Genomic DNA, 27,173 nt, shown 5'->3' with positions numbered 1-27,173 from the left:
AAGGCGAAAGTTTGTAAGGATGTATGGATGTATGGATGTTTGTTACTCTTTCACGTAAAAACTACTGAACCGATTACAATGAAATTTAGCACACATATAGAGGGTAACTTGGATTAACACATAGGATAGGTTTTATCCCGGAAATTCCACGGGAACGGGAACTATGCGGGTTTTCCTTTGAAAAAGCGGGCGAAGCCGCGGGCGGAAATCTAGTATCTACTATATATCAAAAGTTTAAGAGTCTTGACTTAAAAAAATGTTAAGTGCGAAAATATAAAAGGTTAAAAGTCACTCTTTATAAAACAGGTATGTGCAAGTGAAAGTATCAACTTTAAAAGCGACCAACTCGCAATGATAAATAATTATAATTGGTTACCTAAATACTTTCATATGCCTTTTAAAAGAACAACATCAACAGTACCACTTGTAATAACTTAGGTATATAAAGAAATACGTTTTAATTTATTAACAGGGACTGAAAAATTGCACGCCTCATAAGCGAAGCGTTGAGGTGGGTACTACTGTCACTTCGCGCAAAACATCTGATTTTTCAAACTTAAAATGCCTTTATGTATCATACATTGCACTTGTAAGATAATACATACACACACATATTAAGAAAAAACACTATTTTTAACATTCATGATATTTTTGATGTCATTTTTGTTATATAAACTAGTTAAAAAACAGTTTAAAAAAGTTCTGTCTTGGACGTCCGTGTGTCTGTATGTGCGGAGGATTTTCTTGTTAACACGATGGCGACCGAAATACTTTACTAATCGAGTCTTTTTTTTTCTCTTACGCTTGAGTATGCTCAGGAATAGAACCCTTTCATTTTTCAGGGTCTGATTCGATGTGGTTTAATTGTTATTAAATAAACAAAAATAATAATTAATAAATAATTATTAAAAAAAATTATGAGGCGTGCACTTTTGGATTTTCCAAACTATTTATTTATTTGTATGGATTTAAACAATCCCTAAAAATCCTATCAATATAAATAACTAGCTTCGCTCCGCGGTTTTACCCGCACTGCTCAAACTTACAACTTTACTTATAACTTATAACTTACATTGGAGTTAGTCTATTACTAGTTTATAATTTGAATTTCCACATGGGATGTTATTTATCCCATTTAACAAAGGTAAAACCGGGGTTAGTAATATAATTAATATTATAGACTGGATTAATTTCAACATAACGAGCTTCTATTTCCGGTTTTGGCGATTTGCATTATTTCCGGTCTCTCCTTTGAGGGATGAAATAAAATTTGATTTACGACTGATCCTTGGTTTATGTATAGAAGGATGATAATAGAATCGAGGGTCGTAATATTAACATCAAATATACCTACATATCTGGTTATATAGAACAGCTGAGCAGAGATTCATGAGTTTGAGCCAGTAAGTACAGTATATTTTATGTGCCAGTGACTAGTATAGTTGATTATCTTACAAAAAACAGTTTATATATAATCTGAAACTTTCTCATTAGGTATTACTTAGATAAAAATTGCGTTATATGTCTTTCTAAAACACATTTATTTTCTCCTTAACGTCGATACTAATTTTATTATCCGCCTATAAAAGTTCAGTTATGTATTACGCCGATGATTTTATAGTCGAATGGGCTTTACTATTTGTCCTGTTTTTGAAAGACCTAACACAATACAGGTGGAGTGCATTCCTTTAGAAACTTTCACGTTTTTAATATTAGTTGGCAGGGAAAAGATAGGGTTAAGTACACTTTAACTGCAAGATATTACAGAGTTAAAATTAGCAAAGAATATTTAATCTTAACGCTCGTTACGGAATATTAAAGTGCCGTTTATTCTGTAGGTGAAGGCAAAATGAAACTGATTTTTCGCTTTAACGCGCTCGCTTCGCTTCGTCTTTGTTGCGTTTTATTAAAAGTTCGAATAAGTTTTTGTTGAGAATTTTTAAATATTCCCCAGTTTGAAATATTGTTCCTGTCGCCTTCATGGCGTCGATTGAGAGTGTAAGCCTTGTGGAAAAATAATAAGGAACTTAGGAGCCAGTCTTTTATTGAGATTGCAAAGCTACAAAGCTTGAGATTTGCTAAATAAAAGAAAATAGTATGTTATCAGTTTGAAGACTACCGTGACCTTTATTTTTTTAAGATTTATATTATGTAAAGATATAATTAAAACGAATATTATAACGAGTGGGAATCGATTCTGCTTCTTTCGCCTTAGCGTTGCTTTAGAGCTAGAAAATTATTACTATCATTGATACTAAGGCAGATAAATTATCTGATAGCTAAACATTAATACCAATTTATACTATACATAGAAAATAATAACACCTACAATAAAACACACATACTTTTTCAGCACAAGTTGAGCAAAAATATGAAAGCGTGGAAACAATAAGCAACCGGATTTCTTGTGATTGAATCTTGTTACAAGGGTTGTTTCTATTTCCTTATAAAAGATTGTTCTGCTCCCACTGAGCCCGGTTGATACAATAAGGATTTATCCATTTCAATCATTAGTTTTGATTAACGCCGTCTTATGTACCTACATAGTAACTCAATGGTCTTATAATAATAAATAATAAATAAATATTATAGGACATTATTACACAAATCGACCTAGTCCCACAGTAAGCTCAATTAACGCTTGTGTTGTGGGTACTAGGCGACGATAAATATAATATTTAATAAATACATATATAGATAATAACACCCAGACCCAAGAACAAATAATTGAGTTCATCACACAAATATTTGCCCTGACCGGGGATCGAACCCGGGACCGTCGGCTCAGTAGGCAGTTACTTTACCACTGCGCCAACCGCGTCGTCAAAGGAAATAGTTTGCCCGTTTCGTTCGCGAGAAGTAGGTATAATAAAATTTTGTTAGTCAAAAATAATGGTACCTACTATACATACTAATGGTTCTAGACTAGTATACTAAACTTACCTACCAGTTACATCCTCTTCTTTTTGTCGTCTTAAGTAATTAGCGAATTTCCAAAATAATTTATTTATTGTCACCTAGTTTCTGTCTAAAAGTTTTAGTTTTACTAACACTGGAATAAGTACTAGGGCAATACTGCCCGGCAATAAATAAATACAAATAAATAAAAATAAAATTAATAATCATGGTAAATGACAAGTTGCATCCAATTAAAATATGTATAGCATATTAATTTTTGACTGTAATAACACAGGACATAATATGTATTTGTGCTCTTCTATGAATGCGTCTTGTTGTTAACGTTGTCGACACAATTGCCAGGAACACGAAGAATATATTGAACTTTAAGATTTTTGTAAGATTTAATCAAGATACTTGGCAGCAACACAACATTGGAAGCCAAGTATGTGTTTGTTGTATTTTTACTCAGATTTTGATTCTAAAGTTTATCGAACTATGCATATTATTGTAATTTGATTGTTTATCTTTACAAACATCGATCAGCGTCGTATTTATCAAAAATTATTATTCCTTAAACTTATTGATGGATACTCTTTCTCATTGTTTGCATTGCTGTTTTGAAATAAAAAGTAAATACAGATAAAAGTTACAAAAATTAAATTTAAAAAGATGAATGAATATTGAAATGTTTAAAAATATTAACTCAAAAGCTCTTTAATCTTAAGAATATCATTTTATAGAATTGATCCTTGTACACAATTAAGTATTGTCAACTAAATAACATAGACAACAAGATAATATTGTTTTGATTATGATAGAGTACATGAAATTATTATAACCCAAAAACGCAATCCATTGCGCCCTTTACTAGCCTGTATTCCAAACATTACCGTTTCAAAGCTTCAATGTATTACGAACAAAGTTTTCTATCGAATATAATATTTTGTTCAAACATCAAAGGAAGAGGGGACCGGATATGAACGTAAATTGCTACCGAAAACCGGAAATAGTACCGGCTTTGTTGAAATAGAGCCATTCCGTTGGATTTTATTGTTTTCTAACTCATATTTTAATGAAAAAACGTATGTGTAGTTGTGTAGATTCTACGTACGAAAGTAAAATTGAAAAGTTTATCTTTTGGAAAATTATGAACATTTTTAATGAATAAAGATATTTTGTATAAATATAAATTCGTTAGAAGATTACGTTATCTTGGCATAACGTGTGTCGTATCCAGTTGATCTGACAAACAAAGATCTTAGAATAATCAAGACGCATTTGTAACAAATAAAAAATAGAGATCAATAAAAATGTACCAACAACAACAAAAAATTTATTATATTTTACCATAAAACCAATCCATTAATAAAATTTAAAATCTTCTTTTCTGGTAGCACACGATAGACATATTTTCTCCACAGTATATGGGCCATCTGAAAGTTAATACCTCAATTATTGCATCGTAATTATTATTATTGGTCGATACAGACTTAAAATTCAATTTGAAATCAAAATTTAAATCATCAGTTCATCAATGAACTTTCAAAATAATATTTTCTATATTAAATTAAAAAAAAACATCACAATAACATCGTAGACCGGGAGATACTGACACAAAATTTCGAGTCATTTGTAACAGGATGGCGGTTCTACAGGGGTCTTAGTACGCAATGATAAAAAGAAAAATGATGGTGTGATCGCTGGTATCGGTGGTTTAGTCGCGTGGGCATTAGCCGAACTCGTCGGAAAAATAGCGAAAGTCAAACGATTTGTAACACAAAAATTTTAGTATTTACCGATAGCCCATAAAAAAGAAGTAGGCGGTAGTGTCATGCCATACTTTTCCGGTGTGACTTACAGCCCGCCATACCGACGCGAATATGTTGATTTAAATAAAACAATTATTCAACCATTTGTACCAGGCTAACTTTTGCACAGGTAACCATCGTCGTGCAGCCATTTACGAAAATCGCCATGCCATACTTTTCGGACGATTCCAAATGGTCGCCATACCGCCGAAAAACTGCAAAAAAATTTTATTTCGCCAAACTTTTTGTACCAGTATTGCATTTGGATTTTTGGAGAGTATTTGATAAAATGTGACCATTATTATATTTGCCATACTTCTAGTAGGGGGAAAAAGTGCTGTCATACTTGAAAAATTAATTTAGTATTAATTTATATAAGTGAAGATTTCCAACACCTAGATCTTTGAAATTTTGTATTTATATTCTTTGATCCTCAAACTTCCAGGAAAAATAAGTGCCATACTGTTACAAATCGTTTGACTTTCGCTATTTTCCGACGAGTTCGACTAACGCCCACGCGACTAAGCCGCCGGTACCAGCGTTCACACCATCATTTTTCTTTTTGTCATTGCGTACTAAGAACCCTGTAGAACCGCCATCCTGTCACAAATGACTCGAAATTTTGTGTCAGTATCTCCCGGTCTATCGATGTTAAAATAGAAATTTATAGAAGAAGAAATTACCTATATCAAACCACTGGTTGCTAGGCAACCCAGAGTCCAGCCTGGCCGCCACGATGGCTTCCCTCATAGTGATAGGCAAAACTACCCCCATACATGTAGCTGGCTCTCCAGTAGCTATAAAAATACATTTTTATTAACGGAAGTTTTAGCATGTTCGAAAGAAGTTTTATTCTAAATAGACTCTGACTATTAAAACAAACTAATCTTAACGCCAATCAAATTCACTATATTAGTTACCTTTAGCTCCAAGAATAACGTCATTACTAAAGGATTTCTTTCTAAAATATATCCGGAAGTCCTGTGGTATATCCCTCGCTTGTGGAACCCAGTAGGTCCAGGTTCGATCTGTGAGCAGTTCTCCAGTGTCATCATATACTAATTCTTCTGTAGTCCACATCCCTAAACCCATTACAAATGCACCTTCAACCTGTTTTGAAACATTTCAAATTACAGCTTCGATGTAATCAATATTTTAGTGAGGTAAATAACTGACAACAAAATGTTTAAATCGATGAAATGTAAGTTTTACCTGACCAACATCAAGTTCAGGATTCACACTACGACCAACATCCTCAATCAAGTCTACTCGTATTATATTCCACTCTCCTGTTAACACGTCAATTTCCACCTCTGCAAGAGTTATTCCATATATATTGTAATTTTGTACATCAGCCATACCCGTCATAGCGTGACATTGCAAATCCACTTCATTATCATACGCCTTTCTTATCAATTCCGCCCACGTTGGATTATCCATTTGCGTTCTAATAGGTGCTAGTCTATTCAGCAATTGCTCACAACATCTTTGAATACCAATTCCCACATTTTGAGAAGTTATACTTCCACCCGTTGCAAAGGCATTGGGTGATATAACATTATCGTTAGGTTTAATTTGTACTTTTTCTACAGGAATATTGAGGTAGTATGCACACACTTGAGCAGCCTTGGTATTCACTCCTTGACCCATCTCGATTCCGCTATGTGTAACAACAACCGTACCGTCATCAAAATAAGCTGATAAATTCACTTCAAAATATTGCGATCCGGCTGGAGTCCATCTTAAGAAAGCATGTCTTAATCCTCTCTTCTTCCATCTATTCTCAGAATTAAATTTATCAACGGTAACTTTTCTGTCCTCGTATTGGGAATTATTTTTCAGTGTGGTTAGCAGTTCGTTGATATCATTATGCTTTTCTGTGTCCAAATTGGCGAGACGAACGTTAAGTGGATCAAGATTCATTTCATATGCTATTCTTTCCATCAACAATTCAGCCATTGCAATATTTTCTAAGGAGCCTGTGTAAATAAAACGAGTAATTATTTTGCTCAACCAAAAATACATTATTTCCAATGCAAGAATTCTTACCTGGTGATCTACACCATGTATGAGAAGTTGAATCTGTGATGGTATCGTAGGATTTGTAATTCCAGGCAGCTTTATCGTAACAATTATAGAAAACGTCAACACCAAGCATCGTTAATGGTTCGTCTACAATGTACCCGTTATCCTCATATAAGTTATAATTATTGTACTGTATTGCTCCTTGTGCATTTACACCGACCTAAAGATTATTAAGGAATTATTCGTTTTTAATAATAGGAACAATTTAAACAATTATCGCTCTTTATGTCTTGACTAGCTGTTGCCCGCGACTTCGTCCGCGATTCGGTCGTTTTTCGTCATTCGTCGTTTAAAAAAAATACGTGACACTTTATTTTTGAATGTTCTTAATTGTCTCTTATAAAATTTAACTACATTAAAATTGAATACTCTGATAAGAAAATCTTAAAATCATCGAAAATCATAGACATCGAATATCTGAGGAAAACATGAATGAATGTGATTTAAATTCTACATTTCTTAGTAATTAAAATAATAATCTAAATTAAATGTAGATTAACAGTTTGAGCGCACCATTATAGAATATGTACCTAAGTAATAAATTACGTTAGTTTACATAGTAACTTTACTAAAAACACGATGACTTTCTTTCGCGCTCGGTACCACAAACTAAACATGTTTGTGGTACGTGGCCCGCGTCACTTTACCCCCCACGAGTTCCCCTCCGTTGCTATGCGAAAATACATTCGTCGCCCTACGGAAAAATTGTAATACTGCGGCCTGGGCGTTATAACACGCTCAGGGAATTCCTGAGTGCTGATAGACTTCCGTCTATCGGCATTTATACCAATTTTATATTAATATCACCATCTTGAGGAAAAGCTTCTAATGTCGATTTAAAACGCATATATACGGATTAACCTGATGAATTAACATGTTCTAAAATTGTGAAATGAGTTCAGTTTTAAATTCGAGAAATATTGATTTCTTGTATTCGATTATTCGTCGTAGTCGAATACAAAATATATTTAAAGAAACTTAGGTTGGCCTTCAGGCAAAAGGGATCAAATGATAAACTTGACCTTGTATCTTAAAAGTAAGAATGAAAGGAGCATCTAATAATTGTTGAGCACCAAAGGATCATTTAAAACGCAATACTATAAGAGCTAATATTGTCTAAGAACTGTTTAGATTGCACATGTTCCTCTAAAACTTAAAAGTAGTGATTTCAAAGGTTCCGGCGTATCTTCAAACGAAAGCCGACTCCTTACTCCACTTTAAAGCATTACAAAAAGAATATACTACGTTAATATCGCCTATACAGAAGATGATCTGTAATCAATTGTGAGGTTATAAGCAAACCCACTTTTATATTATTTTGTCGGACCACACCACCGAATTTGTAGATTGATCTTCTATGTTTACCTCTAAGTCATTAAGACTATGTCGAAATCTGTCTGCAATAAGACGGGCCTCTCGCTATTCGTCCGTTTAAAGAGACCAATAGTTTCAATTCTTAATCTTTCATTAAACAAACTTATTAATCGTTCTTGTCTCAAATAATGGTAATATTCGCGTCCCTACTCTAGTCATTGCTTATGCTCATGTTCATCTTCGAGAGATCGAATAATATTATGGTGCACCCTATTATTTGTCAAACGGTCTTCATATTGAGTAAAAGTTTCAGAATTCTCGAGATAAAATATGACGATCGTGATCAGCTGTGAGACGTAATTCCCTCTCAGTGAGGGTTTCGGTCTCACGGGATAGTACAATATGCCATTTGCGATCAGCTGTGAGACGTTATATATACCCTCAGTGAAGGTTTCGGTCTCACAGGATAGTACATGCCGTTCGCGGTCAGCTGTGAGCCGCAATTCTCGTTGTGAAGCGGTTTCAGGTTCGGCATAACACATGTTGGTTTCGGTCAATAGTAAGCCTCTTATCTCTAACGATCCTTGAGAACTCTTATTTCTCATTTTCTTAACTTTGCTCGAATTTCGATATATAAAGATTTTTTAGGTGGCACTGATGCGGGTGAATAAAAATTAAAACGGACTAAGAGTGTTATAATCTCAATCATCATCATCAATACATATAATAAAATTGTGGAAAAGTGATGTCTGTACAATTAAAATATGTAGAAAAAAATTAGCAGGTGTTATTATTATCGAGAAATCGAGAGAAACCATTTTTTTCTCTTAAAAGCTCCCCCCCTCCCACTTCCCGAACTCCGATTGACCGTAATTTATTTTTCCTTACATTTTTATCATATCCTTTTCTAATGGGTTTCATCCTACTGCGATTTTTTTTTGTTTCAAAAATTATCTACCCTGGTGTATAGGTAAATTTTCCACATAAAATGTCCTTTAAATTATGTCGTATTATATTTTTAACCCCCGACGCAAAAAGACTGGTGTTATGTGTTTGACCGCTATGTATTTCTGTGTGTGTGTGTGTCTGTCTATGGCACCGTAGCTGGCTCACAGGTAAACCGAATTAGATGCGGTTTTTTTTTGTTAGGCAGAATATTTTCCGACGCTGGTTCTTAGATAAAGTGTATCAAAATTGGTTCATCCACTTATTATACCTACATAGGGGTAAAAGTGGGAATGAAAAAAATGAAAGTTATAATTTATTTTTAAAGATCGTCGGGAAGTTTATGAAATTATTTATTCCTTTTTCTATACACTTTTCTTCGTCTAAACGGTTTAGTTACGTGCTCTCTCTCTCTTCAGCCTTTAGTTACGTGCGTGAGACAGGAAAGATCTAATTTGGATTTGTTTCTGGATTTGATAAAAACTGAGTATCGATTAAGCTGATCAGTGGCTACTGGCTACACCATAGATTATTAAAAACATCCGTTTAAGAAAGGAAGGAAATAGAATTTGCTCCTCTCCCCCCCCTGGTTCCTAAAAAATAATATGACATAATTTAAAAGAAATTTTACGTAGAATTAGTTAGGCATTTCTTTTTTGATTTTCGATATTATATACTAATCATAATTTTTAATTACAATATGTAGTAACTATTTGGTATAGGTTAGGCATTTCATTTCTTGATTTTCTTTAATAATTTGGTACGTAAGTTTTTTAGCTCAGTTTAGTAAGAAATTTTAATAACAATTCTTTTAATTATTTATGGTAGTACAACAGTACAGTATGGTTGTACGTATTTACTCAATAATTGTATGTTAAATAGTAATTCAGCATGGGCGTAGCCACGGTGGGGCTGGGTGGGGCGCTTACCCTGGCTTTGATCTGGTAGGTACTAATTGTGAAGGGGAGTGGGCGTGGGCGTGGGATTGGGACTGAACGTGGCATATGGCGTGGGAGTGCGAGTGGGCGCGGGAGTGGGAGCATGAAAATAAAAATGATTTTTTATTGTTGCCCCACCCTGAGCCCATGGTCATAGGTCCCATAGTCACTATTCCACGCGAACGAAGTCGCGGGGACAGCTAGTAGACAAATATAATCAGAAAGCTAAGCTCAACCATAAAAGATAGACATTTATGATGTCGGGAGATATTTTTTATATAATATGGAGAACATTTCTTTCATACTTGATTTCTGTGTAGCTTTAACCATTAAGATACACGCATTAAGAACGCACACGCGACGAAAGCTTAAAAATGGAGTTGCTGCTCTGCTCACGAATATGAAAAATAATTGTACCAAGTTTCGTTTAAATCCGTCGAGTAGTTTTTGTTTCTATAACGGTTATACAGACAGACAGACGGACAAACATTTTTGACGTCGATGTCGATCTCTAATCACCTCGTGATAGTTATTTAGGAAATATATTTCATGTGCAGAATTGACCTCTACAGATTTAATATAAGTAGGTATACATATATTTAGATTCCAATTTCCATGTAACGTTAAATTCGACTATATAATAACTAACAGACAACGCAGGTTACTCTCGTTTCCGTAAGTTGAGGCGGCTACATATTCGGTCCTAATAACATGACTTTTTGTGAACGAAACGACAGCGCGGTTTAATTCGATGGCAACACCATCAGAAAAAAGGAAATATTTTTAACTTTGAAAAAATATTATGATTTACACTATTAATACTATTTTAACACACAAAATATAAGACTATGAGTGTGTAAAAATAAATCCAGCTAGTTTCACATCACACTTATGTTTATAATTAGGTATACGACATGAAAATATATTAATTACCAAGCAATAATCATACAGATAAATACTGAACAAAAGTATTAACAGTCAAAGCATATTTTTACTAACAACATGTAAATGATGAAGGAATAATAATTATCAACGAACTAACCTTTTTGTATTAGAGTCCCGAGAGAATTATTAAAACACGAAGATTTTTAAAAATGTAACCAATGAACACAATCAATATTAGATTAACTGTAATGGTGTCTAGTTTGACTTAAAATAATATACATCTACCCTCACTTTTAAAAATGTAGTATATTCACACGAATTATATAAGCGCACCTTATAGGGAAGGGAAGATTTATTATGGGTTAAACAGTTAAATAAATAAATAACATAATTATATTTAAATTATTAATTTTTAACATTGTGTTCAGTAGTGTTAACATGTAAATTGATTTGATTTTTACGAAATCTCATAGATGGCGCTGAATCAAATTTGTCTTTATAGTACTAAGATTCATTAAACACTTTCTCTGCCCAAATTACGTAAATGACGTAGTTTTTATAGTGTAAAGCTAGATAATAGCGTGGCTTACTCAAAAACAACATTTAAACATGAGTCTTTAGATTGTACGCTGTCGTAGTTCACGGAATACGTAAGAAAAGTAAAGGTTCACAGCTCCTCCCCCGGAGGTGATAGCATGATAATATGTTTAAAAAAACCTCACACGACCTGTTAGTAATATTCATGCAAAATTTGAAGTCAATCTATGCAGTACTTTTCGAGATTAGCTCGGACAAACATACAGACAAACAGACAAACAGACAAACAGACAAACAGACAAACAGACAAAAATTCTAAAAACTATATTTTTGGCTTCTATATCGATTATAGATCATGGATTATGTATTCTTTTAAAAAAATATTCAATGTACAGTTTTGACTTTCCTACGATTTTATTATATGTATAGATTAATTTAATGTGAATGTTAGAACAATTTATCCATTTTTATAAAGAAAACATACTATTGATTACAGAAATAAGTATCACTGAAAATGTTAGTATAATTTGATAAAAAAATACCTCAAAGGATGTAGAACATGGAAATCTTTTGCCAACAGCTCTCATATTAGTCCTTAGTGATTGAATGAACCGACATGGCCTGTTTAATTTATGTGACACCAAACTGCAAGCCGCTGCTACTTGATTAGATCGTGATATTTTTAATCCGTAAGCACCACCCAATCTACTTACGGCAACATCTATCCTGAAATAAAATATTTAAAGATTTAGTCCAGAAAACAGTACAGTTTCAAGCACTGGTGAATTCGCTTATTTTTCATAGAATTTTTTATGAAGTACTTACTTATTTTGTTGAATATTCAACACTCTCGATACCACTCTGTGAACTGCATCTATCCATTGCGTTGCTGGATACACTCTCAGCCCATCTTCAGTAGGATGTGCTACACAAACAAGAGTCTCCATACAAAAATGATACTGTCCTCGAGACGTGTTTTCTCCTTTTATTACTTTCACTACATCGTTCCCTGTTTTAGTTGCATTTGAAGATGAGAATAGTGTATTCCGATCTATATCGTTTTTAGCTATTTTAACATCTTGTACTGGTTTCCTAACATTAGTGTATGTGATTTTGACGAGAGTCGCGGCTCTATCAGCTATTTGTTGTGTGTCAGCAACGATGATTCCGACGGGTTGGTTGTAATATTTTACGTCTCTTTCACATAGAAATTCTTCGTTAGCCGTGTAGAACGTGCTCGGCGCTGGTGTGAAACTGTTTTGGCCAGGTATGTCTGAAGCAGTATAGAATGCTATGACACCTGGTTCTGCCTGAAAAAAAAACATTAGGTATTAATAATATTGTTTTAAAAGTAAACATCGTATTAATTTCTATACACAAAAAATTTAAAATTAATTTTATATTCTAGTATTAAGGCTTAGATATTTGAGTAACGTAAGTATTTCACTCACTAATGCTTTACTGGCGTCGATCTTTTCAATTGTTCCCAAACCCACAGTACTTAGAACAAAAGTAGCGAATACTTCTTTCGGAAGAGCTGGAATGTCTTCCGTATATTTTGCCTCACCCGCGCATTGTACCTGAAATAGCATTTAATATAATTGAAAATAATATGTGCTGGATGCTCAATATCATAAAGACATTTCCTGTAAATAAATTGGCAAGAAACTCGAGCAGTATTTAATATTTGTCATAATTAGTTATCTTCAAAGTGTTCGTACTTGAACCTTATAAATTAAAACGTCTGCGATAATTCCAATAAAAATTGGTAGTGTTCACAAATTAGCTATAATTTCCTGTACACGACCTCAATTATCTATAATTGACGTTATAAAACACCGGATCTATTGGAAAGCAGTTAAACAAAAATTAATTAATTCGTTCATTAAATGCTAACAATACTTAGATACCTACATGAATGATTAAAATATAAAAAATCTTTCTTCGTTTGAGTATATTCATATAGCATATCATATCTACATATAGCCATTAAAATATAATTTATCTGTAAATATGCAATAACGTATACAAAACAATAAATAATGGATAGAATAATGGATATTTGACTATACCGTATTGATAATATACTATCTAAAATGCGTACTTAATATTAATTATACAGTGACTACGTCAAACCCACATGTGTTTACATCACGTGAGGCACATTAAGGCTTTTGTTATTTTTTTACGCACAATTAAAACAATACAATCTTTAACAGACCATTCGAATATTGTTTTATTGTGTTACTACGTTTGTTTACATTTCAGAAAATAACACAATTTATTAGAATAATATATCGTAAATGTAATACACACTTATAGACAAATACAGCATGCAACATTAAACAATCATTAAAACAATCTATTTGTAAATATGACCAGACTATCAAAACATATCTATCTGTCTTACCAGACCATCAAAACATTTCTGTATCTTACCAGACCATCAAATTTCGGAGAAGGCTGGTTCAGCGGCCATAGCGATGGGTTCGTATCAAATATTTGCCTTCCATCAGATAATCCTCTTGATTCCCGAACTCTTACAGATCCTGATCTGTATTTAGAAGCCAATGTATCTGGTGGACAGAGTGACAGTAAGCCCTGAAATAAAAAGAAATTTTACGTCAAAGATTGTCATATTTTGTATAAAAATTGTGGTGATACGCAATTTTTCCTTGTGTTCCATTTAAAACATTTACTAGTGAATTTTCTTAAGATAAGAAATTAAATTTTGTTCATAAGATAGATACAATTTTGCAACATAACAAGTGATTATCAATATATCAGTTTTAAATCGTCAATTATTTTAGTATTTCATTTTAAAATTAGGAGGTATTACTATTACTTTCTGACGTAATGAATTACGACAAGCCTTATAATCAACCTCATTAGCATATAAAATGATTAGCTTACCTTATAAAACAGACCTAAACCCAACTTCCTGCGATATTCCACAGACGGTTCAGGAGGATTCTCAGTCACAACCATTTCTTTATCTAGTACACTAATTGCACCTTGTAGCGTCTCATTTGTGAACAGTTTCTTACCAATGAGATATCTTTCAGTTAGATTTGCTCTGATAAATGCTGTCGAAAGACCGCCATATACAATACGACAATCTGATACTTTATTGTCATAGGTATTTATTTTGTATAAGAACCCAGCATGTACGATAGCGTGAGCGTTTTGGGATCGAGGCATTATCTGAAATTTTTTTCTTTTTATAATATTATATTGAAAGATGAGGTAATTTATCAAGTTTGGGCTATATCTTTGGTTAAAATAAATAGTTTATAATATTATCTTCACCCGCGACTTCAGCCGCGAATAATCGAATAATAATCAAATAAATATTCACACAGGTCCCGTTCCCGTGGGATTATATACATTATAACTATCTATTCTATTTCCTTTCACGTCTCTAGACTATCTTTTTACCAAATTTCACATAAATTGGTTCAGTGTTTTCAATATCTATGTCTAAGTTTAATTAATATTGTTTTAACATTTCTGATGTTGTGTATTTGATGTAGAAGGATAAATACAATTTTGAAAACATTGTTTACCTTATAAGTTACAATTTTGTTTTGATCGTTCAATGGAGGTAACAGAACATTGAGGATAACCTTTCCTTTCATGTCTTCTTTTAAAAACCGCTGCATACTTATCTTATTGACCTTGCCACGGTCATTTACTAAAAAATCGAAAAAAATAGATTAAAACCATTATTTTGTGTAAATTTTTTTAACAAAAAAGTGCTAGGTACTTAATCAATATGTTTGTTGTAAGTTATTATTTTTTTTGAATAAGAATAATTAAAAAAAGAGTATAGAACATTTTAGCAATATTTGAACACATTGTCAGATTTCTCGTATAATTATTATTATTGTACAAAGAATATTTTTCAAAAGATGACCCTGAACTTTTAATTATTGATACAGTTGTTATGACATGTAAGTAAATAAATGAAAAAGTGATTACAACAAAACAACGGAGGTGGCTTAGTAATTCAGGCCTCCATTTCCAATCGAATCAATCAGACGAAGGTTGGAAAAAAATAAACTAAATTTTCATTCGTTTGCACACAAATGAGTTAAATCCCGAAATCATAGTTGAACTGTGTTCCTGTAGTGGGAACAAAAACACTGTAGATTATACAATTTATCCCATTTGAAGAAAGTTGAAGAAATACTTACATATGCTTAATTCAGCTCCTACTGTATTGAATAGCAAGAAAACATCAGACGTGAACTCATTGTGTCTGTTCTTTATCATTAGATTCCCAGCTACCGTTCCAATCTATAATCAAATTTAATAGTTTAAAATAATGACCATATTTTCTAATTCTACGTATTCAACTACGAAAATGGACAAATGAAAGAAAATATTACATGAATAAGCAATGAATGAAAAAAGAGAAAAATGCCATTGCATAATATTTACTTTACCAAATTTTGTTTTTTCAAAAACAATACAAAATAAGAACGATAATATTAATAAGTTGTTCTGTTAACAAATAAGTCAGTAGTAATTCTTCATTAAACACTTTGTCGTCTTTAATAACTTAAACGATACTTACATTCTTTACCGGTATATGCGCAACCAATTTCAGATGATCATTGAATGTCGTTAAATATTTGAAGTAATCAGTTTTAGCTACATCGTCAAATATGTCCATAACATCAGTTAGCGTATTTCCAGCACCGAGCACAAGATTCTGGTCCATGTAGTAACCTTTCAGAGATGCTACAGCTGAAATATCTATTAGAAGACGAGGATATTCCAGTATGGGATATACACCTAGAAAACAAATAACATATAATTAATAGCGTGTTACAATCGCAAAAAAATATAAAGTTACAAAGTGCTCTTTGAATTTATGAAATGATACTTAAGCATTGTCTTCTACTTTTTCAAACTATAATAATAATATGTTTTACCATAATTCACTTTCTGGTAGCATTAATAGATTCAAAACGTGTAATAACAGATCTAATAATAACAAAACAAAAGTCAAATCAAACTAAGGAACATTTAACATTATCACTTATAGAATAGCTTTATTACCTTTAGCAGTATTCCCAGCTACCAGCATATACGAGTCCGTTCCTTGAGCATCAAGAATTCTAAACGCATCAGTTATATCTTCAACTCTATACCAGTCTCTGTTATCACTCAGTTTGATATGAATAACACTGGATTGTTGAACATTAATATCATCTTTAGATACAACACACCATTCTGACTCATCACAGGTTTTGGAGCAGATTTCTCCTGTCTTCTTGCAAATGCTCAACTCTTCTATATCAAGTATGGGGTAAGGATCAGGGGAATCTTTGGCAAACTTCTTGAATGTTTCGATTATAGGTCTGTATCCAGTACATCTGCAGACATTGCTTGCTAGCGATTGTTCTATTTCCAACATGGTCATACTCTTCTTATTTAGGAGGCTAGAATTATGCAAAATGTATCAGATGTAAAAAGGTATTAAGGTAGATAGAATAAAAATTCTTTACCAGTGAGTATTAATACTAATGAACCCTAGTTAATAATTTTGAAGAGGTATAGGTAACTTGCCTTTTGTGCATTTCATTACCTTTAAATGTCAGATGCCATGACTCAGACTGCAATTAATATGCAGACATCAAAAAAGTACTAAATACTTTAGGAAAAAACATCAATAACGCAGATTATGTCTGTACTGATAATACTCACACTCATAATAATATTATAAAGAGCAACGTTTATAATTTTAAATTTTGTATCGACTTAACATATAAACTTACTGAACCGGTTTAAAAAAAAAACTTTGTTTTAACTTCACAATTTCTGAGTGAAAAAAAGGCGTTTAGCAACGATCACACCTTGTAAGCATAGATGATTTACAATTAAATTTACAAAACCAAATTACCTGTAAGTGAAATCCTATGTGCCCAAGTGGGGTAAGGGGCAGATGCATTATACACCTGTTTCACTCATCGATTTTCTTTATGGACAAGTAGGAAATCAGCCTTCTGTGTCCTACTAGACCGAGACATTTTTTTTCTTCGTCTCCACCGGGAATCGAACCCAGGACCCCTCGGTGCTACGCTCTATTAAATTACCTCTACTAAATTACCTATACAAAGCCATAACCCATCCAGGGCTGCAATATCCACACTGCGATCCATTGTTCTCGTAGAGAGCCTTCTGTAGGGGGTGGTACCCCACCAGCTTGTTGCCGACCTTCTCGATGGTAGTGATCTCCCAGCCATGGCATGATGTCACTGATACTAAACACTGAAAAGATACGATACTTTTGTCATTTTGGATATTCAAATTATTTGTAACGGTGTTCATTCCAGTAGGTCCATTCATTTTTGAAATGGAACTTCTTTAGACGCGTTGAGAGTAAAAATTTCTAGGTAGCGTCATGGCAATACCGTCACGTCATGGAGTAAGGCGACGATTTTGGTATCTTTGAATTTTGCCAAAGAAGTTTCACTTCTTACACGTGTGCTCCGGCAACCACGCTCCTGTTTTATACAGATGGAGAAAAAAAAATGATACAAAGAAATGTTTGATGAATTGTTACGTAATTAATGTTAGTAAAAAATGTCATGTGATGAATAAAACCGGTCTAAATTGTTATATGTATTTGTAATTAATTATTTACACATAAATCGTTATCTGTCATTAAAAAGAAAATTACATTGATGCTTTGTTTTTATTATGGTTAAGGTTACAGCCCGTTTTTTCGCGATTTCACTAGTTAGAGGTAGTTGCAAATCAAATCAATCAAATCAAATCAGTTTATTTGCACGTATATGGTCATACAAAGGTGTTAATATACAATATTTATACACATATACTGCCATTGTAAATGGCGTGCAAAAATTTTTCTTTTTTAAGTACAAATTAAAATATATTAAATTATCAATAATATCTTTACACATTAATGCATTCAATCAACAAAAAAAAAAGACAATAAATTACAAAATACATACAAAAATTACAATTAAATTATATTAAAACTCATATTACATTAATGTCATTATCATTCAAGTATTCCTTAACACTATAATAATTTTTAGCTTGTAGCAGTCTATATACTTTATTTTTAAAAATATTCGATGTCAATTCCCTAATACTTATTGGTAGGTGATTAAAAATAGTGATTGCCATGCAATACGCATTGTTTCTATATAGCGCAAGGCGGATTTTAGGTAAGCGCAATCTTTCTCTATGTCGTGTGCTATTTGTTTTGTCATATTTATCAAAGAAGCTAATATTTTTTTTAACGAATAAACATATTTCTAAAATGTACAGACATGGCAAAGGCAAGATTTTTAATTTTTTAAATAGTGGCTTACAGCTATCCATAAAATGGACTCCACACATTGCTCTAATACATTTTTTTTGTATTTTAAATATTGATTGTATTGCAACAGAGTTACCCCATATTATTATACCGTATCTAAGTATCGATGATACGTATGCGTGATAAGCGATCTTGGCGACGTCTAAATTAATTGTCTGTTTCAACTTTCTTAACACATACACAAAACGATCTAATTTATTTATAATTTTTGCAATGTGTGGTTTCCAGTTACAGAATTTGTCTAGTGTTATACCCAAAAATACACATTCATTAACAGTAGTCATTTGATTATTTTTGTAATTTATGTCAAGTTGTGAGTTTGTATTGTATGATTGGAAATTAATTATATTTGTTTTAGTCATATTAATTTGGAGATTATTTAGTTTTAACCATTTTATAGCGTCGTCTAGAGCTTTAATTGTATCCCTTTCTAAGTCTTCCTTATTTTTACTTTTTATTATAAGCGTAGTGTCGTCTGCGAAAAGTATACTATCTACGTTTATTGCGTCTGGTAGGTCGTTAATGTATACCAAAAATAGGAGGGGGGCTAATATGCTGCCTTGTGGTGTACCATAATTGTTGCATGTATATGTCGACCTGTACGATTTTTGGTGGGATTTAATGGTTTTAGTGATTTCCACGCACTGTTGTCTATTTTCTAGATAGCTTTTAATCCAATTATAGGCGTTACCTCTTATTCCATAGCATGACAACTTAGACAGCAGTGTTTTGTGACAAACAAAATCAAAAGCTTTTGTCATGTCCAGGAATACACAACTAATGAGTTTTTTATTATTAAGGCATTCTGTAATTTGTTTTATTAATGAAAAGCATGCTACGGTGGTGGAGCTATCTTTTTGCAACTAGGTAAATGATTATTTAACAACTAGTTTAAAAGCCGCTGTCGCACCTACTATAATATTATTTTTCGAGACCAGGCGAGCGTGCAGAAAATAGATTGATTTTGCAATTTGTCTGCTGTTGTGACATCACCACTGCTTGTAACGAAGGAAAAAATCAAGAGAAAACGACAAGTCGAAGAATCAAAAAGTTCGACGACATGTGATATCTGCAAACCTGCACATGACCATCGTAGTGGATTATTGGCTTATACCCATATACAAGGGTTGGCCTATACCCATATACCTACATGGTTCGTGGCTCAGCAGTAGAAACATAGCTGATGATGATTATGATGAAGTTAAAGGCTTGCAAAAAGGCGAGATTATGTCGCTTCCAACTAGAAGTATGTACTAATATCCTTACAGCATTAACAGCCTCAGTGGGAGCGCCAGGGTACTTGGCCACGCTGACGACGCAGGCGCCGCAGCCGCCCTCCTGGCACATGTACTTGGTGCCGCGCAGCTCCAGCCATCTGCGGAGGTACTCCAGCAGCGATACGTCTGAGCTGATCTCGCACCCGACTGGGAAATTTTTAGTTACTTTATTATTTTTCTTATAAGAGAGGAGTTTGTTGTTCGTCTGTGTGTCTGTCTATCTATCTGTCAAGACAACAAGGGAATCAGAACCTGCATGCTTAGCCTGCATGGTACCTACTCCCCGTGAACACAAATTCTTGAAATTTGGTACGAAGCTTATCTTATATCACAGACACATAAAAAATATGAAAAAGGATACAACATTTTTAATACGGATAAAAGAAAAACATCGTGGTAAAATGGACTTGACCCTAGGCCCCGAGCAATTCAAACATAATATGACATGATTTCTGACATTCAAGACGTGCTTTCAGGTATTTAACGAAATTGCCTCGTAACTTCACGACCTAAACGTGTTTTTGTTTGGCAGAAATCGAATAATTTGGGTTCTAGACATTTATTTCGCAATAAATATGACACACATATCTGAGGATTGACCCTAAATCATAAAAATATATATTAATATTTTACATCAGGTTAAGTTATTCCAATTCAAATAATATTACTATGTAAAACTACATTTATTGACATAATATTGGTTGTAAGCTTGGTTGTAAGATAGATGACCAATTTTTATATAATTATGATAAAAAACTATACGCCTTCAAATGGTCTGAATTGGACAAAATTTAAATGGAACTCTGTTCACCCAGTAAAGTAGTTCTGGGGCAAAAATCCTACAAAATAGTCCTCCTTTTCGGAAGTCTGTTGAAAAGATTAAAAGAGTTGCTATGTCAGTTTCATAATAATTTTAATAGTGAAATATTTATTTACAGTTATACCAGAGTCGTGTTATTAGACCGGTTGTAAATCAAGATCACGGCACCGAAAATTAAACTGGTTTAATGCACTTTTTATATTACTTACGTATGTATTATTATAGAAGACGCGATTCTAAAGATTATGTTATTAGATTTGAGTATAAAGTTAATAAAAGTTCTGCTATGTAATGCAAAAAACTAAGGCATGATGCTTTTAGCGAATAATGTAAATAATGAAACTATAAACTTAATAAAAATCCTATAATACCTACTTCTGTATTATCTACTTATAAATGAATTATAACCGAAGATCGTATGCTGCATTTATTATTCATTTAATATTTTATATTTAAAACAGTGTCCTTATTCTAATGCTATATTTACAATAACGTGATTAACACTACAAATTAAAAGCCTTAGTTTTTAGGAACCTAAGTAAATAATAAGTATTGAACCACACAATCGTGTAAAACATGTGTAAAACATTTCATAAAACTGTAGTTCCTCTATTACCTTCACACAATACAAGCAAAGTCATAGTCAGACACCTAGCTAGTATATTACAAAATGTCAATGCAATGTAGAGACAAGATTTATTAAATAATTTGTTAATTATATTTCGTGTACAAAAAGTAAATTATAGGTACATGCGTGTATTCGCGTGAAGTGCTAACAAATCATTTGGTAAATTAAAACATTAATAATTATGAGGAAATATCAGTAGCTAGTGGCTCAGTGGACTGCAATAAAAATACATATATAATATCGCTTATCCTATCTATTACATTATAAAGCTGTAAAGTTTGTTTTTTATTCGAACACGCTAATCTCAGGAATTACTTATACTGGTCCGATTTGAAAAATTCTTTCGGTGTACAGCTCAATTATCGAGGCTCATCACGCTAAGACCAACAGAAGCGGAGCACTGCGGGTAAAACCGCGGGGCGCAGTTAGTTATTAATAGTAGGTTTTGATAACAGTGTATGTAATTGAATGCAAATTTGTTAGGTACTTTTCAATATTTACATTTTTATTGTTTCTTATCCATTGATTACTATACACTATTATATTATTACAGGTATAAAGGAGGTACTTTTTAGCAAATTACCTATATCTGTAATTATTGTATAGCTATACATAAGGTAGTAAGGTATATAGGTAGGTAGGTAAATTTAATTTATTTAATGAAATGAATATAATAATAAAAATAAGTAATATACAGGGTGTCCCACTATTGGTATACTAAGCGCGAAGGAACTTGTAGTTTTGCATACACTGATCACGTAAAAAATACTTAAAAAAAAAAAATTGGGTCCAAAATTTTTTGCTAAATTTTTCCTGAAAATCCATGTTTTCTTCTCTAGCTTCGCGCAGCCGGCATATACTGCTTCTCTAATATGAGCATTTTGTCTATGAAAACTTAATCTTAAACGATAGCTCACGTGCTGGTGGCAAAGTTGGGCAGGTTGCTTGTTTTGGGTGTACACATAGAGTTTTAAAAATTCATCTATTTGAAAAAAAATGCGTCTGGATTTTTTAAATTATTTTTTACGTACTCAGCGTATGCAAAACTATAACCTCCTTTGAGCTTAGTATACCAACAGTGGGACACCCTGTATAATAAAATAAATTTCGTAAGACTTTAAAATAATAGTAAGTATTTATTAGTGCATGGCATATTATTATATCAAGAAAGATTTATTTGTTTATGCTAACTAATTATATGGCAAATATTATATTATATTTTAAATAATATTTACAAGTAATATTTTTATTCATTTGCGAGCGACCTCTTAAAAATATACATACATCAACATAGTATAAAACAAAGTCGCTTTCTCTGTCCCTATGTCCCTTTGTATTTAAATTTTTAAAACTACGCAAAGGATTTTGATGCGGTTTTTTTAATAGATAAAGTGATTCAAGAGGAAGGTTTAAGTATATAATTTATTAGGTTTTAGACAAAGCGGGCGAAGCCGCGGGCGGTAAGCTAGTATTACAATAAATAAATCATATAGGTACACATAGTATTTGATGTAATAGTCTAATGAAAGTAAGCTTTTTTAATCTTATTCCGACTAGACTGATATTATTGTCCTGTAAATGGGTTTATACTTTTAAGTACCTACTTTTATAATTATAATATTATGGCTTTTCTAGTTTCTACTAATTATGGCGTTTTCCCTCAACCACATACTGCTTGCAAGTCTTACTTTGTTATGCTTAATCGACTTCAAATTTATTTTCTTATATTTTAATAATATTCAAACAGATTATAAGCATCGACATGACCAGATTGCAAATATAATACACCAAAAACTCGCTATAAAACACAACCTTATAGACAAAACACTAGTGCCATATTACAAATACATCCCCGAGACAATTTTAGAAAACTGTAATCACAAACTTTATTTTGATAGAGCCATACTTACAGACAGAACAGTACATTACAATAGACCGGATATCACCCTGATTGACAAAGTAAATAAAGTAGCATACCTAATAGACATAGCCATCCCTAACACACACAACATCCAATCAACTTTATCACACAAAATTAATAAATATCTAGAGCTAAAAGATGAGATTACACGTATGTGGAATCTTCGTAAAGTCTCAATCATCCCCATAGTCCTATAGTATAGAATAGTACCAACTCAACTTCATCAAGCCGTAAAATCACTCGATCTCCCAAAATCTTTATTCATTTTACTACAAAAAGCCGTCATATTAAACACATGCAGGATAACGAGAAAATTTCTACAAACGGACCAATTTAGTACACCGATACACACAACACACATAGTAGACGAAAATGATGCTCACTTGGCCTAGGCCCGTGAACACCATTAACCCCGGCGACAATTGGAGCCGAGATCTTTAAACAGAAAGATAAACATAATAATAATAGTGAAACCGGTGCCGCACCTCTCTACACCCCTAGCCGCTCAGCTGATGTTGCCCCCTTGTTGCCATTTTCGGTAACCTTTTTGGGAGCCCATCGACCGAGCTGGCGAGTCACCGTCTGCCATCACTTTCAATTTTTAATATTGAAAAGGCAGACGTCCATAGTCCCCATAGACCCAACCTACCGATCCACTGAACACCTCCTTCCATAACCCAGATTTTTAATTCCCATATTTTACAATAGTCCTGCATCGGCCGCGGACTGCCCAGGGCTGTATCTCTATAGTGCAGTCATGGGCAGGCTGCGGCTGGTGTCCCACAACACATTAAAATTCTCTAAAGGGCCTCTGCGTGTTGGACCTGTGTCCCCACGTAAGCCTCCCAAAGGACCCAAAGTACTTGCTCGCAATGGTGCAAGTACACACAGTCATATCTGTCTGCGATCATTTTTAGAGCACTATTGGTACTGCCCCGCACCCGGCGCACCAGAGATGTACATCTCTTCCGTATTATACTATAAAAGCAATCTACCCGAGCTTCAGCAAACATCCCTGATGCGCTGCAGTGGCGAGGCAGCCCCATCAGCGCTCTGAATGCGTTGTTGCATTGAATACATAGAGCATTGTATGCCCGACGACCATAGTTATACCAGAGGCTGCACGTGTAGAAATTAGAGCAATATGCTCTGAATAGTGTTAATTTCACTTCAGTGGAACAACGAGCAAACCTCCTGGCCACCATGTTCGCACGGACCGACAACGCTCTACGCTCCCTCTCTATGTCAGCATTATCCTTCAAGTCGGATGTCAGTATATGGCCAAGATATTTATATTCATTGACTCTTTTTAAAACAAGCCCATTCTGGAGACAAAACGTAACTTTCCTTTTGGATACTTTTTTAATATTTCTTTTCTTAGTTTTGGATATTCATTCGTGGAATACAAAGATTGTCTCTACTGATAAGAATTTGAAAGTAAGTATGTTTTTTTTAATTATCAAAACCAATGGCTGAATAATAATTGATTTGAAAGATTTTTTTTATTTGCTCGGTCATTATTTGAGAGCTAACTACCAATTTTATTTGTAGATAAGATCGTTCTAATACTAATACATACATGCATAACAGAATTCATCCATATTAGTACCTATACCTCGTGTAACACCTACACTATAGAAACAATTAAACTGCCATTAAGTTATCAAATGAGGATAATTATAATATATTTTGTGACATCAATACGAAAAAATATACTTAGGTAAGTCCTTAAGTACCATGTTTGCAAAGACATTCATTATTGAAAACACACACTAAAATGTTGTTGCTAAATTTTTCTATAAAGAGGAGTTAATTGCATTTTTGTATACAGCGAATAAACTTGAAACTACTGGATCGATATAAATAATCCTTTCACCAGAAGAAAGCTACATTATCCCTGAATGCAACAGGCTATATTATATTATAATTTCTAAATGGCAATAATTAATTTTAATAGGCTATATAATTTAAGTACTAGCTGTGCCCCGCATTGCTCTGCTCTCTCTGCTCCTGTTCAAATCGGACCAGTTGTTCCTGAGATTAGCGCGTTCAAACAAAAAACAAACTCTTCACAGTTATAAACTTATAATGTTAAGAAATAGATTATAGTATCTAATAACTATAATATAGTATCAGATGCCTCCTCAGACTTTCAATGTTTCCATATAGGTATTAAACAAACAGATAGGTAGCGAAAATATTGTAATTTATATTAGAGGTGTTTTGCATTTCTAACATTTTTAATTCAAAAAAGTAATATTGTTACTTGTATTGATAAATATCTATAAAAGTGTTTTAAATTATTGATTTTTTATAGAGGTATGTTTTTTTGATATCAATTTTAATTATTGTAAGTACATGTAGATAGTAATAATAACTAATAATATATTGACTTTTTTTTTAAATTCGCAACAAATTCGAAATCGAACCGATTCAAAGTCGAATTGCTCTTTCTATGTTTTTAAATTAATATGCCTATAAGTATGTGCGTTATGCGTGTATATGTCACTGAAGTCCTCTTAATCCTCTGGACCGACTTTAATAAAAAATTTACAGGCTAGTCCATTGATACATGGTGGAAGTATGGATTTACAATGCGATTTCCAGCGAGGCCGCGGGCAAAAGCTGGTTACATATTTAAATCAGTGAAAATTGGCACATATTTTATAGTCTTTATTCAAATTTTGGCAGTTGAATAATAAAAATCCTTGGGTATCTTTGAAGTTAATAATAATAAAAATCCTTAAATGGACAGTATTATTTTAATCGACTACACAAATCAACAGACACACATTTTTTAAAGAATATTATAGATATTACCTATAGATATTATAATATGTTACATGAAATTATTACTCTACTTTTTGAAATTCGGTTAAAAATTAGCAGAGAGAGAGAGAGACATCGTAAAATATAATCTCTAACCGTGCTACTTTCTCTCGTAATTTCAAGTAAATATAACTTATATGTAAAACTTAACATACCGGTGTGCTCTATATCATTAACTTTAAACTTAACACGGTCCATGTCTTCACAACACAGTAAGCACTTACTTAGTGAGCGTAACTTAATGTTAACCCCACTACTTAGGTGATAATATTATGTTTATTGTTTTTATAGCAGTTTTATGGTGTAAGGTGATATTCTTGTAAATTTCAAGAAAGTGTGGAAGAAAAATGATATAATTGGTAAGAATTGGATTCGAAAAGTAGCTTGAATAGAGAAATATAAAAAGTGGGAGTTTGGGTTCTCCAATAGCATTGTAAGTATTTGTTTTAAACTATGTTTTGTTTGTTTGTTTGTCGACTATTACATTATAGTAGTTTCGTGTCAGACATAGATACTTACTAAGTTAGTTAGTAAAATAATTACGTAGTTAGGTTCATTTTAAAATACGTATTATATTTAAAAATGAATGTTTACTTGAAACCTAATAATGGATATAACAAAAACAAGAAGTAGAATATAAAAAGCGAATAAGACAATTATTACGATTAAATACTGTTTAAAAACAGTATTTATAGCTGGCGCTATCTATATATACAATTTTAAATAAAATTAAGATCAGCGCCATCTAGCGCAATATTACCAATATTAATTATATAAACATATGATTCGGCCTATTGATTCTTGAAAGTAGTTCTGATGTTCGTCCATAGATGCCGCTATACAATTATGTATATCATAAAAATTATTTTTTCTGCACTATGAAACTAGCTGCTCGTCCCGGCTACGCCCATGCAATGTAAACATG

At 32.9% G+C, this 27,173-nt stretch overlaps 1 protein-coding gene across 1 annotated transcript; it reads right to left on the bottom strand.

The window, feature by feature from the left end:
• Window positions 1-4,220: 4,220 nt before the first annotated feature.
• LOC149907317 (uncharacterized) lies at window positions 4,221-26,513 on the bottom strand. Its single transcript, XM_090103667.1, has 17 exons — window positions 26,404-26,513; window positions 20,040-20,197; window positions 17,532-17,692; window positions 16,481-16,863; window positions 15,993-16,213; window positions 15,610-15,712; window positions 14,980-15,107; window positions 14,327-14,617; window positions 13,853-14,014; window positions 12,865-12,993; window positions 12,239-12,723; window positions 11,956-12,139; window positions 6,759-6,954; window positions 5,922-6,688; window positions 5,630-5,819; window positions 5,393-5,506; window positions 4,221-4,334 (listed from the first exon to the last, which is right to left on the bottom strand). Exons 1-17 carry the CDS (start codon window positions 26,444-26,446, stop codon window positions 4,264-4,266), a joined length of 3,786 nt encoding a protein of 1,261 aa, XP_089959793.1. The 5' UTR covers window positions 26,447-26,513; the 3' UTR covers window positions 4,221-4,263.
• Window positions 26,514-27,173: the final 660 nt, after the last annotated feature.

The sequence above is a fragment of the Colias eurytheme genome, chromosome 7 (genome assembly GCF_061535395.1).
Source record: "Colias eurytheme isolate Ceu_HAF_F1 chromosome 7, ilColEury1 Martin Lab GWU primary, whole genome shotgun sequence".
NCBI classification, from domain to species: Eukaryota; Metazoa; Arthropoda; class Insecta; order Lepidoptera; family Pieridae; genus Colias; species Colias eurytheme.
This window is presented reverse-complemented; position numbering and strand designations above follow the sequence as displayed.

Bases quoted from the DNA above. Each gene is read 5' to 3' on its own strand.
- LOC149907317 (XM_090103667.1), bottom strand. From the start codon at position 26,446: ATGGACCGTGTTAAGTTTAAAGTTAATGATATAGAGCACACCG. The intron at 14,618-14,979 runs GTAAACAATGTT...AAAAAATTTCAG, and splicing joins ACAAAATTGTAACTTATAAG to ATAATGCCTCGATCCCAAAA. The intron at 5,507-5,629 runs GTAACTAATATA...GTATTTTTATAG, and splicing joins CGTTATTCTTGGAGCTAAAG to CTACTGGAGAGCCAGCTACA.